The following is a 17,775-nucleotide window of genomic DNA, read 5'->3' as shown; positions in this document are numbered from 1 at the left end:
GTCACAATCATACTCGCGGGCAGTGGGGGTGCTGCGGGGGTGCGGGCAATCAATTACACACCCCATGAAGTCTTGAATTCATGGAGGTCTTTCCTTTTGTTTGTTATTGTCACATTGCTGAGCCAATCATTTGATGACTGGTGGAGACTCCAGTAGGAGACTCAATGGACCTGCATTTGAGTCTCCTACTGCAGACACCGCCAGTCATCACATTATTGGCTCCGGAATGTGACCAAATCTAGAACAATCTCTATTAATTCAAGGCTTCATGGGGTGTGTAATAGATATAAAATGAGCCATTCTTTCAAGTTCAAGGTCTGCGATCACAGATGGAGCTAACCATCCATCTATCGACACAACGAGGGAGGGCGTTGTGTGAATGACTTTTCCAGGCTGGCCATTTATGTTATTTCTTTTAGCCAGCAATATACCGTTATCAAAGTTTAAACACCTCTCTCTCTATGACAACTCTACTCTGTCCATCTTTGTCTCTCCTTCATAGTGTAAACACCTCTCTCTCTCTATGACAACTCTACTCTGTCCATCTCTTCACCTTTTAACCTCTCCACTTTTTCCACTCTAGCCCTCCCGCCCTTGTTCGATCTATCTCTCTCTCTCCACCCCACACCCACAGTAGCTACCAAGAATGGCGTCAGAGTTATTAATATGATCATGCTCGTCATGGTCATGGTCACACCCCCCCCACCCTTGCAATCAACTGACCTGCTAGATGAACATACTGTACAAAATAAGGTTCATGAATAGGGACAATCACAGATCTACAAGCTTACAATGCATCGTGGGAGATGCGTTGTGAGCTCATTCATTCTTCATACCTATTTTAGGAAGTTGTAGTCCTGTGGGGAGACCAAACATTTTTGGGTTTCTAGGTGAAAGGTTTGGGAAGCCCTGCTTGTGCGTGTGTGTGTGTGTGTGTGTGTGTGTGTGTGTGTGTGTGTGTGTGTGTGTGTGTGTGAGAACTTCAAACAAGCTGTAAACGACGTGAGAGACAAGGCAAGAAGAACATTAGGTTAAACAACCCAATACAAATCTGGCTAAAGATACTAGACTCTGTTATATAACCCATTTCCCTCTATGGTTTTGAAGTCTGGGGCCCACATGCCGATCAAGAACCTGAAAAATGGGATAAACACCAAATTGAGACTCTACATGTGGAATTCTGCAAATCCATTCTCTACATCCAACGGAAAACGCCAAGCAACGCATACAGAGCAGAATTAGGACGAATTAGGACGACTAATTATTTGGACCAAAAGTCCTTTCGGGCTTTTTATAGTATTAGGCCTGTGTTAATATAACACAGCTGTGTTTACACCTTTGTTTTATTCCCATTTAGATTCAATATTGATTTGTACATACATTGTTTTATCTTGATTGTTTTGTTCCACTTTTGCTTTGGCAATGTTTTTCTCATGTCAATAAAGCTCAATTTAATTGAATTGAGAGATGGATCACCATTCCACAGGTTCTCTCCATGGTAACAACATCACAGAGAGACAGCTAGCTGGCTCAATGCCAGTTCAATAATACTGTAGCACTGACCTTCTCTCAGTGTGTGTGTGTGTGTGTGTGTGTGTGTGTGTGTGTGTGTGTGTTTTAAATTCGGCCAACGGCATCTACGTCTTTTTTGTGAGTAAAAAATATGTCACAGAAGCAAAGAGGTAGACACAGAACGTATAGAGAGAGAGTACAAGAGAGAGAACTGTATACTGTAATCACATGCTGCACGGCTGTTTCATGACATATGAACATATGTGCCCCTGAATATTCTGTACAAATGGCCAATTTACAAGCTCACAACGCGTCACGAGTCTCATGACATGACGCGTGGTGAGCTTGTAGATTGGCTATGTTTGCTGTGCAACATGCTTCCATATAGAAGACGTGCATGGGTTCTGTTCTGTGGAATCCAAAGGACTGAAATGGGCTGTGGCGACTGAGAATGTAAACTTACTGAGGTTCAGGTTGCTCCTGATCCTGTCTATGGCTCCGTTGTAGAGCATTTCAAAGCTGTCACAGCTGCCATGGTACTCCATGTCCGCCAGGCGCGTCCTTCTCCGCGCTGCGCCGGACGCTCCGCTCGTGCGGAGACGGGGTGGCAGCGTGGCCGATTTGCCGGACACTTGTAACCGAGCCACGGCTGCACGCTCTCTCCTGGTTCCCCCAACCCGTAAAAGACTTTGTTAATTACTTGGCTGGGTAAAAGACCCTGACTAACACGCCCGACCGCTGTCCTTCCAAGAGCCCACAGCCCTCATATTTCCACTCGGTTTATCCAGATTAGGGTTGGGATCCTTTAGGATTTTAACGATTCCGGTTCCTTGAACAAGTAGCAGACCCATTCCTTAATGGTTCGCTTTAACGATTCCTTATAAGGGATTTCAAATAGACCCTTACAGGTCTGTAACTCTGAGAGTGTACAAATGGAACCAAATAGACCCTTACAGGTCTGTAACTCTGAGAGTGTACAAATGGAACCAAATAGACCCTTACAGGTCTGTAACTCTGAGAGTGTACAAATGGAACCAAATAGACCCTATACAGGTCTGTAACTCTGAGTGTACAAATGGAACCAAATAGACCCTTACAGGTCTGTAACTCTGAGTGTACAAATGGAACCAAATAGATCCTTACAGGTCTGTAACTCTGAGTGTACAAATGGAACCAAATAGACCCTAGGTCTGTAACTCAGAGAGTTATGTTGGTCATTGAAATTCAAAAGGTTTGAGAACAACCGGTAATGTAATTGTAGAGCAGATGAGAAATCCACATACCAGCTCTGACAGAGTGATTACAAAAAAGAAAAAAACATTTCTCAATGTGATGGAACAGATTCCCGGTTCCTCAATGTTGGATCTGGTTTCCCCCGATTCTTCCGGGTTCCGCATCCCAACCTTAGTCCATGTCATGACGTCCTCCGGTCAGGTTTGAAAGGGCGATTTCAAGGCAGATGCAAAAGGGAACGGGTTATTCGATGAAACCCCGGGAGGCGACTGGCACCGATCAAATGGACCCAGACCCCAGACAGAGTGACCGCAGGGTGGACTATACTCTTAGTGATGTGATCTGGGCCGGGTGGGGCCAGGTGGGGGGTAGAGGTACAGAGGGGAGGGCAGGCAGGGGCCTCTGCTGCCGGGTGACCAGCTAGCTGGTTAAGAGCGCCTGGAGTTTCAGTGCACAAGTTCACAGGATTGCGCACACACACACACACACACACGCTTATAACTGTGTTTGTTGCTGCGCGCATGTGCAGTACTGTGTCTGTGTGTAATTGATAGAATAATCGTCTTTGTCGATTGGAAAACCTCCTATGTCCAAAACTGCTACTTTTCAAATTTTCTAATTCAAAAAGTAGCAAACGTAGCATGTAGCATGATTCAAGTATAGGCCGTTGAACAAAACACACACAAAACACGAAAGTTAAAACGTGAAGATAAGCGGTTTCTGCCCCGACTGCGACAATATGTAAGTACAAGCACATGCGTGTTTGTGTGAGGGAACAATCCCCATTGCACATACTGTACTGTACACACACAGAGTGAGGCACCGTTTTAAAACCTCAAAGGAAAAGTACCGAGTGAGCCTTCAAATCCATCCAGCCTGCAGACAATGGTGCCTTTCACTCAGAGGAGAGAGAGAGAGAGAGAGAGAGAGAGAGAGAGAGAGAGAGAGAGAGAGAGAGAGAGAGAGAGAGAGAGAGAGAGAGAGAGAGAGGATTTGCCGTTTCATGCTGAGCTCTCATTATCCGTGGCATTCCTGTGCCACAAGCCTGTGTGAGTGGAGTGGAGCCCAGAAAGGCCACTTAACCCATTAAGAAGACCAGAGGCCGATTCTACAAATGCCTTCTTTTCTTTTTCTTTTCGTTTTGTAACAGTATGGGTGTCAGGTCACAGATTCATAGAAAAAAGAACAATTAGATATCAGAATTTAGTATCAGTGACTGAGGTAAACAAACGTACTGTATGAATCACAAAGATCGTGGGCAGACATAATGAAAAGACTAATGTTATTATGCAAAACATGCCCCTTCAAGACAAAAAAAAAACAAAAACATTTTATCCCCTTCCAGTCCCAATTTAGTATAGCCAATTCCCAATTCCCCAGCCTCTCTACAAGTACTCCATCTCTGCTAACCCCCACAATCAGTCATTGGGAGGGTGAAGAAAGCCTCAGGTCTCCTCCGATACCCGGGCCGTCAAGCCAACACAAATGCCTTCTAAATGAGTTCTCATTCTTTTTCGTGCCAAGGACCGACCCCCAATTTGATATGAATTTGTCTGCCATCTGCTATTTTTTAATAGCAATGGTAACACATTTTACTGGGACCCCTGGGGTCCCCGGACCCCACTTTGAGAAGCAATGACTTAAACGTATTCAGTCTTAAAGGACATTTGTAGGACAAAGTGTGTAGAAATGTGCGTTAGCTCAGCCAGACATGATGAAACCCAGAGATCAGCGACAGATAAAGTGCATCCTGTCCAGCTGACCTTGCAAAGTCACTCTCCAAAAGGTTCAGCTTTCAACCCTATTCTGGGCATGTCATTTAGAGGTTGAAAACGTCCACATTCTTTCTTTCTCATTTATAATAATAAATACAAATATTTAATATATAAAATTGTAGTATAAGGAAGTATAAAATAGGGCTTAATGTAGTTGATCTTTTTTTGTTTTTGTCACTTTCCTAAGCCAATAACCTCAAGTGTCATCAAATGTTTGGCTTAGGAATGGGATAAGAACAAAAAATCTCCATGAATTCAAGACTCGGGCGGTTCAACAAGGTCGACTAGTGGATTTACTAGTCGACTAGTCGACTGTTGCTTAATGCCCTAGTGTTTGATACGTGTGTATGACTATGAGGATTGACTAGGTGGATTTAGAAGACATTTTGAAGCATCAGCCTCAGGTCTTAATGGGTTAACGTCTGACTGTACCACGTGCCGTTTACATTTCTGGCTAATAACGTATTCAATAAAAAATAATGAATAATGAATGAAAATGCACTGATGCGTGTTTATCAAACAGACAGTGATAAATGGGCAGGGGAAACAAACAGCCATCATAAATGTCACCTCGGCAGGCCTGCAGCATGAGCTATAGTTAGCTTATCAATAATAAGAGAACAGCTGTGCTCTCATGAACACCAGGGATGGACCCACGCTACCAACTGGACCGGACTGCCTGGCCCACACTAGCCCAAAAGGCGTTTCATTCAATTAATGAAAAAATATTGTGCCAGTTCAATTTAAAAATGTCTTACATCTTCCCCACCGGGAAGATGTATAAAGCATTCGTCCTATACTCCTCCCACCAAAAACTCCCGAAGACGGACTAATTGTGTTTGTATGGAGTCTATATGAACACAAGCGTCTATAGACTCTCAACAAAGCCGGATGGACCACGGTGGATTCGAACCCACAACTTCCGCTGTGGTCGGCAGGCACTTACTGCGCCACCCGAGCAGTAAGATATTTGTATATGCCTATATGGTGAAGTGAGATGGAGCCAAAGTTCCAAGGGGTAGTAGGGGGATGTTCTGCATTGTTTATGTTCTCATTTAATTAAACCATTCATTTGTTGTGTTTTTGTAATGTACTGTAGTGTGTGAAGTCCTGTACTGTACCCATTGGTTACATTTCCCATTCTAAGAACCGTTCTCTCTATGGTTTTCTTTAGTAATCGAGTAATCAAAAAAAGCACCATCTCCGTCATGAAGCCAGCCAGGTATGCAGTGCACTCAATAATGCAATTTCCCATAACACAAATAACATCATAACATAACATCACACAAATGTCCTTGAAGATGAAGCTTCGTGGAAAGGAGATGCTTCTAGGCCTGTCTCCCTCCGGAGCAACAGCTATTTTAAGTTTTATTTGTGATCACGAGGGAAGATAACATCCCTCCATCTGTCCCTGTCGGGTTGAGACCTCTTATGTCCAAAACTGTTACTTTTCAGGATTACAAACGCATCAAAAGTAGCAGATCCACAAGCCCGAAACGCAGGATGAGGATGTGCTACTTTTGATGCTTTGGTCAGGTGTGACACTGTACATACGCAAGACCAAGTAGGGTGTACGTAAAAAAGACAAAACGTTAGAATATGGAGGAATGGAATAGAGGTTTCTGCTCGCCAGCAAGTTCAGCAACAATATCGTCTCTATCAGGTGGAATTGGAAACCACATAAATCTAAAACTGTTACATTTCAGGATTCAAATTCCAAAGCATCAAAAGTAACAGATCCACAACGTATCTGCTACTTTTGTATGACGCTGTAGCGTGATCAAGCCGGCCGTTGATTTACGGAAAAAACTAAATAAAAGAATATGACATACAAGGTGCCCCGACAGCAACGAGACCTGCCCCCTGTGGAAGTACCATGAGTCATCGGCACAAAACGCCAGATAACTTTGAGAGGAGGCGGCGGTGTGCCTCTGATGGAAACATCACATCAGTGCCAAGAGAGAGCGATGTTGGTTTTGGGGATGTTAATAAATCACATGCAGCTCTTGTATTCAGAAAGCAAATTCCCCCATGAAGAGGGAGTCGCCTGAAATAGCAGCACAGTCGAATTTGCAAACGCATGCTTGAGTCAACAGGAGTGTGTGATCAGTGGGTAACGGCCGGCCCTCTCTGCTCCATAATACACGTCCAGTCTAATTAAACCGTACATTCCAGGGCGGCCACTACGATCCCACAGTGCTGGATACCTCACAGTGAAAATGTTGAATAAGAATAAAACATTTGGTCCAGACACCTTGGCTGGCAATCCAGTCTGGCAGTGTGCCGTGGGCTCTACTCCCGATACAGACAGCCTTTACTGCATGTCACCCCCCCCCCCCATCTCTCCCCATTTTCCTGTCAGCCTACTATCTGTCCCTCTATACAAATATATAAAAAATAAAGGCGAAAGCCACGAAAAAAACCATAAAATAAAAATAAATAAAACATTTGAGGGCAGAGCATTCAATATACAGTTTACAAATTACAATTCAGGCATTTAGCAGTCGCTCTGAATCCAGAGTGATTTACAGTAAGCCAGGTAAACACAAGGTATAATACATCAAATGCATATAGAAATAGTAATCTATTGTCATAGGTAAACCATCATCTAACAAGTATATATTATACGTTTTAAACTACAGGATGCCAGGTCTACAAAATAACCTATCATCAGTCTAAAAAGTATTATTATATGTTTTAAACCAGGATGCCAGGTCTACAAATGAACCTGTCGTCTGTCTACATGACATGCTATCTACCGGTAACTTAGATGTTAGCCTTTGCATAAGCCTGCAAGGTCGTCAAGGGTCAAGTGCTATGGGCTAAGGTGCTCTCCCTCCACTTGTTAGAGAAGCCGACTCTTTGAGTGTTTTTAAATCTAGGTTAAAACCCCATCTTTTTTCCCACCTTGCATTAAGCTTCATGGATTTTGCTGTTGTGTCCCTTTTCTTACCCTGTGGTTATTTTTTTGTTGATTTGTACATGTACTGTACAAGTGATTACAGTGACATATTGATTGATCATACATGCTGCCACATTTACAATGTATCCTTTACTATGGTGTTTTGTAATTACAATGTAGGCATTTAGCAGACACTCTTAAGCCAGAGCGATTCACAGTAATCAAGGTAAACTGAGGTAATACATAGATATAGTAATCTAGGATCAAGAATCTGTACATTGAAACTATACACACACTATAGGATATCAGGTCTGCAAATGAACCTGGTATCTGTCTACAACTGTACATAACTCATCCATGAGTTCATCAACATCCCGGCTCGACTACACTGCCAACAGTACTCACATTTTTAACTTGCATATAGAAATACTCTGTCACAAGTAAAAGTCTGTGACTGAAAATGTACTTGAGTAAAAGTACAAAAGTATCAGCATCAAAATACTTAAAGGTATACCAAAAGTAAAAGTACTCCTCATGCAGAATGTCCCATTTCCCAAGTTTTCAGATAATCTGTTAGAAATAGCCGATCTACAAGCTTGCATCGCGACGTTGCGAGCTTGCAGATCTGCTATTTTCAAATAGCCAAATGATATGTAGGGCTGAAGTTGTTAATGTATACTTTGTAATAAACATCGAAACCTACAAAGTAATGTGTAACAAAAGTTTTCAATGAATTGTAGTGGAGTAAAAAGTACAATATTTGAATATTGAAAAATGGAAATACTAAAAGTATTTAAAAATGGAAATACTAAAGTGCCCCTAAAGTGTACTTGAGTGAATATACTTGGCTACTTTCCACCACTGTGTATTCATCAGTGGGTCAGCTACATGTAGCTTAACTTGCCCAACACTGATCTTTTAGTTATTTAATCATTTATTTGATGGGGTTTTTCCAGTAAGCATTGAGGCTCGAATACCTGCACCGTTGCACGTATAGTGGAGTAAGCAATGGGTCTATTAAAGTTAATATAGGCCTATTAGCTATGATTCATTGTTACCTAGCTGACACAACACTGTTCATCACATCCCGTCTCTCGGCTATACTGCCAACAGGCATGGCACCATCTCTAAATTCCACCATAAACGTCAAGCATGTTCAGAACTCTGCTGCCCGCCTGCTCACCAGTACCCGTTCGAGAGACAGTCCAACAACAATGGTTCCCAAACCCATTCCCAAACTGGTCCCCAAATTATTTTGTGGGGTCCCGAGATAATTAGCATCATGTATAATAACATGGTTTTCTCACTCAACAGTAAAGGCAACATACAGTATAAGTGTATAGGGTATTCTAATTTGACAATTTAAGGGCTTTTAAAGACCCCTTTTAATACGAAATTGACCAAATTCGACCAAAGAAATTGCGGGAATAGACGATCTATATAATAGACGGTCCCTTTGGTTCAATTTGTGCACCCTCTGATCTACCTTACAGATCTATAAGGGTCCATTTGGTTCCTTACAATCAACAATTACAATCAACCATCAACAATAAACGTCTGGATTAAGCATAGAAATCAAATGGACCATTTCACTAACACTTTAACCAGACACTCTTGCACCTCTCTGAACACGAGCCCTGTGTCACCAGAACCCAGTCCCCAGGGTCACCTGCATTCTACCAGATGTCATTTAAGGTCTAGATTAGTCACTGAACACAAAGAGACAATCGTAAGGACACCAGGTGTAGAAAACATTTGTCTTGGTAGAATAGAAAACCAGCAGTACTAGAGGTCCTGGTAGGAGATAAAAACCAGCAGTACTAGAGGTCCTGGTAGAATAGAAAACCAGCAGTACTAGAGGTCCTGGTAGGAGATAAAACCAGCAGTACTAGAGGTCCTGGTAGGAGATAAAACCAGCAGAACTAGAGGTCCTGGTAGGAGATAAAACCAGCAGAACTAGAGGTCAGCATTCAGCAGTCTCTTGCCACAGGTTTATTGTCTTAGCAGCAGCAACATCTTTAAATGTTGCACAATATCACAACTTTCATTCACTTTGTTTGTTTGTCATGTTTATTTCGATTATGCCAATAAAAATAGAAACTATTCTTTACATTTTATAATTACAAGGAAGAACAATTAAAATAAATAACTTAAAATAAGAAAACGAAACAAAGAAAAAGACAGAAAGAATCTAAGCATATCCGAATTGACACCACCTCTGTAATTTGTAATTAAACAAATAATTAAACAATTACTCGCTGTGCTTCAACTTAAACTACTCATTATCAAAATTAATCTCTTAAATTTTCTATGAGAAAAAACGCATATACATAAGAATACGCAACACATATAAATAGTATAAACATATATAAATTCAATACACATATCCATATCATACATATCAAAAATATCCATTCAACTCAAAAAGCATTTGTACAATTTGTAAAACAAGTGCTGAAAGCGCGATGTGTGTGTGTGTGTGTGTGTGTGTGTGTTCTATCACTGTGAACTAGGACAGCCTGCACTGTATTGATCAGTCAGTCGCTACAGAGTGAGCGCTCAGCAGCTGATCCTCACCACGCACATCGCACGCACGCACTGGCATTAATCACAGATTTCCTCGACCCACACAGGGATACAAATTTAATTTATGCTTGGTTGCGCGTGGGTGTCGCGCTCCGAAAATAGCCGATCTATGTCGCACAGCAGTGACGCGTTGTTTGAGCTTCTAGGTCGGCTATTTTCACCATGCAGCTCCATGAAGAACTAGGTCTCCGCCAGGTCAGATAGGTTGTTGTGGGCCAATCAGGATGGAATATGAAGACTATAGCACGGATCCGTCTTGATCACCAGCCAATCAGGATGGAATATGAAGACTATAGCACGGATCCGTCTTGATCACCAGCCAATCAGGATGGAATATGAAGATTATAGCACGGATCCGTCTTGATCACCAGCCAATCAGGATGGAATATGAAGACTATAGCACGGATCCGTCTTGATCACTTGACTGTATTGCTGTATTGTTGTATTGTTCTTTCTGCTTTGGCAATGTAAACGTATGTTTTCTCATGCCAATAAAGCCCTTTGAATTGAATTGAACTTGTATAGATGTGAAATTTGGATAAAATCTGAAGTAAATAAAACAGTTCTTTTTATATATTTAGCCTATTTAGAAATATTTAAGCCAATCTACAAAATAAGTCAATCTATAAAGGCAGCTGTCAATGAAGATCGGCTATTTTAAAATGTTTTCAAATGTAAAAAGGTTTAGGCATAATGGGTAACCAACTAAAAGATAGTTCCCCGAGTATACATTATTTGGTTGCCACATGTGGCCACCAGCGATATCACTTAGCTCCATCTTTCTCCAGAAACGTTAATACTGTAATCGCGATGCAGTGAAAAATCTGAAATAAGCCCTGAACCTCGCGGATCTGATCACCACAGGCACAGACTTATAGACTGGTGAGGACACAAACCACAGTCCTAGAGACCTCTAAGTGCCTGCAATCACCCCAAGAACACACAAGGCAGGTGGAGCCTTCTGTTGGCTCTGGCATAAGAGAAAGGACAATAGCTGGAAGCCTGGATGAGAGGGGCAGTGATTTGACCAATCACTGCTGACCCGCCAACTGGAGAGTGTTGTGGTTAAGGGTCGAAACACTCTAAGAAGGTTGGGGACCACCTGATGACCTCTCTTCCAGGCCAAGGCTTTATCCATTATAGATGGATTATAATTGCATCTTTGATGTATTGACAAACAGAGAAAAACACTTTCAAAGTCAGCTGTTAATTCCTTGTGTCTGTTAATCGAAGGCTACGGTTTTAAATGCTTCACCCGAGAGGGAGAGGAAAAGGTAGCATTATTGCCCGTCTTGTGTGTGAGTGTGTGTGTGTGTGTGTGTGTGTGTGTGTGTGTGTGTCCGCAACATGCATTTCCTTATCAAAAATACGTCCTGTGGCTATGCACATGCACACGCACACACACTGCAATGCAGCTTTTCAAGTTAAATCCATGTGTTGCGTGTGAGTGAGTGACCTTGGTAAATGCACCATATCACTAACAATGTCACACAGATTTGTCAGAAACCTCTTATGAACTGGATTGTCCCCGTCAGGCAGCAACATGTTTTTCTGTGTTTTGTTGGGAGGAGTTTAAAGACTCCATGCATGCATCCATCCATTCAGCTTCAACCTCTAATCCGGAACCGGGTTGCTCAAGACTTCCCTTTCCCATGAAGCAACATTAGCCACTTCCTGCTGGGGAACCCTGAGGTGTTCCAATTCCAAAGCCAGTCTGGTGATATACGGTAATCCCCCATCTGGTCCTTGGTCTGCCACGGGGTCTCCTCCCAGTGGAGATATACTGTAGGGAGATATACTGTATTTCACAGTGCCTTACCCCTTATGCCTAAACTTCTTTGCCTATTTAAATTAGATTGTTTGTGCACAAGCAAAGATCCGTCCCTGCGTGTCACAATCATCAGGTTTGGGGTACACTGTATGCTATACTGTTTATTATATGATGTATGTCTATCCGTCCATCCATTTAGTGAGAGAGAGAGAGAGAGAGAGAGAGAGAGACATAGCTAATCTGATTAGTGGGAACCACAATAACAGAGAGTGAAGGAAAGCTCTGATTACTGCCATTGCGTGTGTGTGTGTGTGTGTGTGTGTGTGTGTGTGTGTGTGTGTGTGTGTGTGTGTGTGCTTGTGTGACTGTGTGTGTGCGTGTGCTCTTGCCTTCGGAGATGTGGTTACAAATAACCAATTAAGAGCCCTTAGAATAGCCAAAGTTAATCTCAGCATGCACACGGATACACACATGGTTGGGGCACACACACACACACACACACACACTCACACACGTAAACACTCCAGAGTTCATGTTGTATGACCTACAGCTGTGAGTCTATTGGTGTTAGACACACACACACACTCACACTCTCTCACACTCTCTCACACACACACACACACACACACACACACACACACACACACACACACACACACACACACACACACACACACACACACACACACACACACACACACACACACACACACACACACACACACACACACACACACACACACACACACACACACACACACACACACACTCCAGAGTTCATGTTGTATGACCTACTGCTGTGAGTCTAATGGTGTTACAACACCCATACTGTAGGTGGTTGTTTTCTACCGTTTCACTTGACCCGTCTCTCCCCCTAGGGGCCTGGCAGCAAATAACTGAATCTTTTGATCTACCGTAAATGCCTAAATGGAACATTATTGACACAGACAGACAGACAGACAGACAGACAGAATTTAAGGAAGGCTTAAGAATGTAAGGATCTTCTTACGCTTATAACGCCTAAAAGCAGAGTTCCTATATCTTTCTACTCTAGAGTCATTGAGTATTTTGGTGGGACAGGTCTGATGGAAATACAGTTTGATGATCTCCTGCCATGAGTGGAGAGGACAGCAACAGCGTCACGTAGGCTAATCGTTATGCTAATGTATGAGTCCCATCTGCAGGCTCACAACGTGTCGTGATGCTTGTGGATCGGCTGTTTTTGCCAAGCAACACCAGCTGTATTCACTCGCGGGTCGAGGGGATCCCCACGAGTGAAAGATAATATTGTTATCTTTAATTGCAAAACCGACAATCTGCAGTTCATAAAGGCGGATTGAGCCATGCAGGGCGAGCCAAATGCTTCAGTTTTAAGCCTGAAAACAGCTGTGCCCCTAAGACAGACAGATACTAGATATTATGGCCTTTCTTTGGTAAAAAGTCAATTGAACCTATTTAAACATGCCATCCATGTTTTGAGCATGACATGAGTGAAACATTTTTTTTTAAATGCTCAAAATGAGCCAATCTACAAGCTCACAATGTGTCACGATGCGAGCAGCTTAACACATTTGATTCCTTTAACGGAGTCAATTAAAAGCCAATCATTGTCTGCCTTTGTCGGAATTCTCTGTGAATAAAAGGTACTTTATCGCTATGAAACAGTTTCGCGGTTTATCTATTTTTAACACTGGCCCGGTTGCTGGGCAACAGCTTGCATACCCCCAGCACCAGGAAACGTGCGTGCACAGCCCATAGTCCTGCCATTTAAAATAGGATTCCCCCCTCCCAGCACCAGGAAACGTGCGTGCACAGCCCATAGTCCTGCCATTTAAAATAGGATTTCCCCTCGCCGTTTTCTCTGAAACTATACGAGCGATGTCCGTGGTTTTGATCAATCAGAAGGTGTTCGGATCTGACTTGTGATTTTTCATCGCATCACGATTGAAATATTAATGTTTCTGGCGAAAGTGTGCTAATGCTGACATAAGCAGTTAGCTTGTTAAGTGGATTCACCAATCAATCAATCAATCAACTTTTACTGTATCTATCTGCATATGTTATTGTAAATACAGAGTAAATAACCCCCATTCCCATTATTTCCATGAATTCCCCTTACATTCCTGTCAACCACTAAGCATCTATACTATACTTTGCATCTATACTTTGTAAACAAACTCTCAGTTGCCCTTGATCCGCTACACCACATTTCTTCACTGAATAGAGCAGATCCGCAAATCAAATGTCTTCACTGAATAGAGCAGACCCACTACACCAAATTTCTTCACTGAATAGAGCAAATCTGCAAACCCATAACACATCTAGGCATGGCACGATTATTACATAATCGCCTCATCGCAATTATTTGAGAAAATGACAATCATGTTTTAACGTTGAAGAAATATTCATACATATTCAAAAATCAGCCATTTCCACTATAACGTTTATTGAAAGTATGAAATAATGTATGTCAGGCATTTCTTTGTATATTTAAGTTATTTGTCATATCTTGTGCAGTTGTTGACTAAGCATAAAACAGAAATGTCACATTTGGAATATATGAGTAATATGTTCCAAATGTCCAATACCAAAAACACAATTTAATCATTAATCGCAATGATTTGTGCCACACAGCCCTAAACATGTGGAGACACGTTGTGAGCTTGTATATCTGGGATCTTCAGCCAACATCCCCAACAGAATAGTGACATAAGTGTTCAAGTGGTTATATTCCCATGGGAAGCTTCCACCTCCAGAAGCAAAGATTTGAGTTAAAAACGTTCGCTCTGAAAGAATATATACTCAAAGATGTGCGCCACATTTTCATGATTTAAAAAAAACAGCAGAACTACAAGCTCGTAATTAATTGTAGATCTGCTATTTTTCAATAGCTTAAGTATAACATAATGCTTAAAACATCAAAAGGGTTTCCCGTCCTGAATGGGTTAATTCCAAGCAGTGAACAATGCAATGCTACTCTTATGCAACAATACCTAAAGTATTATGTACATACGACAGCTACTTTTTGTCCCTCGCGGCTAATCGCATTGGGCCATGAACACTTCAGATATTCAAATGATCCACAAAAAGGTTGAGAACCACTGCTGTATTGTAGCTTAACACAGGCATGCACGCACATACACGCGTACACATGCACACACACAGTTCAAGGTATTACAAAAAACACAACAAGGCCAGGAAAAGGCACGGGACCACAGGCCTACAACATGACAATAAACCACGTAATCTCCAGGGGTCTTCAAAAGGGGGTCCTCAGCGTCACTACAAGGGGGCCACCAAATCTTTGCCCGATAGGATTGATATATATATATTTTTTACAATAACCTGCACTTTAACCCCTGCATTCCTATTTGGGGTTTGGTTTGGTGTAGAGTGGAAAAAAGAGCAGACCAAGTACGAGCCTATGGTTACGTTTACTAAGTGTTGGTGGTTTAAAATGTTATAATGATGGAAGTGCTGGCAAACAAGTCTATGAAATGAAAGTTTAATCTGCAACACAATTTTGTATGTAGTGGGGGTCCTTGTTTTATCTCTCTCTCAGCTAAGGGGTACTTGACCTGAAAAACGTTGAAGCCTCCTGCTCTAAATAACACAAGACTGTGCTAACCACATGGACAATCTGTTTAAGCCCTGCACAACAGCCATGCACAGCAGTCATGTTGGAAATAAATCGGGTCTCTGGATACTTCCTTCACAGGTGCAGTGATGCTAATGAAGGCTCTGTCTGTTCCTTTCTGGCCAAACAGAGTCAGGGTGCTGATATTGTGCATGTTGGCTCACTGGAAATACTCTCAAAGTGTCATTGAGGGGGTCCCAAATGACCCCTTATGGGAGTCTTCATCAGTATCATTGGTAACACCTGTGAAGGAAGTAAGGAAGAGGGACAAATTCTTTCCAAAACGGCTGCTGTGCACTAGAGCCTACTGGCACAGCTTAGCCATCGTATGTCACTGTCCATGGTGCTGAATAACTCTGAGTCATCATTATTCACTGATTCAACGCAGAGGACAGAGATACTATGACTTTGACTTCTACATGCACCGAGAGATCTGTATTAGATAAACTACGTAGACACACCTACATGGTGGGGGGTAGAGGACATAAGGAGTGCAGTGAGATACATTTATAGGAAGGGTAACGTCAACGAATGAACAGTACAGTTTGTGCAGTCAACGATCCAAAATTAAGTGGGTGACAGACAATGTTATCACAAGGAAAGAAGAGATTGCCTACCTGGAATGTATCTTACATAACCTTTCCAGTGATAAAATGGCAACAAAGGTAATCAAGAAAGTCAACCAAAGAATATGATTTTTGGGCATAGGATCTCCTCGTTGGTCAGTAGGAATGCACCTCATGGTACCATAGCACTTAAGTCAAAACAAACTAGCTCGACCTAGGGTGGGATGGCTTAGGGTAGAGGACAGAGTACAAAGCAACTTCCAATGGGCCTGGTTTTAAAAATACTCAAGGAACCAGTGCCCATTTACCATTTACTGTACATGTACCTATCAAACTACCTAGAAAGAGTGAGTGACGCCCATGGGCAGAGGGTGCTCCACTGATTTCATTCGCTCCCGATTCGGCACAATGCATGGGGAGGAATACCTTTTACCATTATGGCACACCACTCAGCCATCAAAAAGTGTGACCTCCTTCAAAAGTGACATAAAAGAGCACCTTTTTCTGTACATATACTTTTACTGATCCTAGCATTGATGATTTCATGTATAGTATTGTATATCTTTGTGTGTCTTGGGAAATTGAATAATGTACATAGGGACACAATGGAAACAAACCCTCAGGCTTTTTGTGTTGTCCTTTTAGCATCATTGTATAGCTGTACCTCTGTACTTTTCGCATACAGTTTATTGCGATATATGATATCACGCCTCGTGACATCACACTTCCATAGATGGTCACGCCTCGTGACATCACGCCTCCATAAATGGTCTCGCTTCATGACGTCACGCCTTCACATATGGTCACGCCTCGTGACATCACGCTTCCATAGATGGTCACGCCTCGTGACATCACGCCTCCATAAATGGTCTCGCCTCGTGACATCACGCCTCCATAAATGGTCTCGCCTCGTGACATCACGCCTCCATAAATGGTCTCGCCTCATGACATGACGCCTCGTGACACGTCACGCTACCATATATTATGGTCATCAACATATGAAGATCACGACACTGACCTCATCTAACCCTGGATAACCACATGGAGAAGACTGGATCATCACCTAGATCTGCATATTTGGAGCTGACCTGTTCTGACATTCCATATGTTGATCCACCCCCACCCGTCCTTCCTGTTCTGTCATTCCATATGTTGATCTCACCTCATCAAACCCTGTACACTCAAGACACGCTCCATATATGGCCAGGACAAAATTCATTCCATTATGTTGATCTGACCCCCGCATGCCAAAGCACCAGAGCTCGCCCAGCAGTCTGACGTCACTCAGGTGGATGCGTGCACTATGGCGAGGTCGCTTATCAACCTCAGGGTGTCCTACTGGTTAAGCAATCAATCAATCAATCCAGAGCAACTTCGTAATGAAACTGACAGGAAATACCTGAATGAATTGAAGGTGTGTGTGTGTGTGTGTGTGTGCACACCACGCATGCACTCACGTAAGAAGTGTTTCTCCAGTAAGGCAATTTCCAGGTGACCCTTGACCTCGTTGAGGCGCTCCGACTCCGCCCTCTGGTAGTCCTGCAAGGCGGCGGCCATGATGGGAGACACCGAGCCCGCCTACACACACACACACACACACACACAAAAACATGACAAGATTGGAAATATTCATATAGCACTACAAGTATGCCTTGGACAGAAACACTGCCAGTGCAGACAGACAATATAGGAAGGCACGCGCGCGCGTGCACACACACACACACACACACACACACACACACACACACACACACACACACACACACACACACACACACACACACACACACACA

At 42.7% G+C, this 17,775-nt stretch overlaps 1 protein-coding gene across 1 annotated transcript in view; it reads right to left on the bottom strand.

Moving 5' to 3' along the window:
- gramd4a (GRAM domain containing 4a) overlaps positions 1-17,554 on the bottom strand; it is a 40,633-nt gene extending 23,079 nt beyond the window's left edge. The window contains exon 1 of the mRNA XM_080757357.1: positions 17,440-17,554. Within this exon, the coding sequence (XP_080613483.1) occupies positions 17,440-17,539 (100 nt within the window). The 5' untranslated portion in view covers positions 17,540-17,554. The remainder of the gene's footprint in view (positions 1-17,439) is intronic.
- Between the last annotated feature and the right edge of the window lie 221 nt (positions 17,555-17,775).

Source organism: Protomyctophum bolini (genome assembly GCF_963924005.1).
Source record: "Protomyctophum bolini genome assembly, chromosome: 23".
In the NCBI taxonomy this organism is placed as follows: domain Eukaryota; kingdom Metazoa; phylum Chordata; class Actinopteri; order Myctophiformes; family Myctophidae; genus Protomyctophum; species Protomyctophum bolini.
Note: the sequence above shows the minus strand (reverse complement) of the source record. Positions and strands in the feature narration are given on the sequence as shown.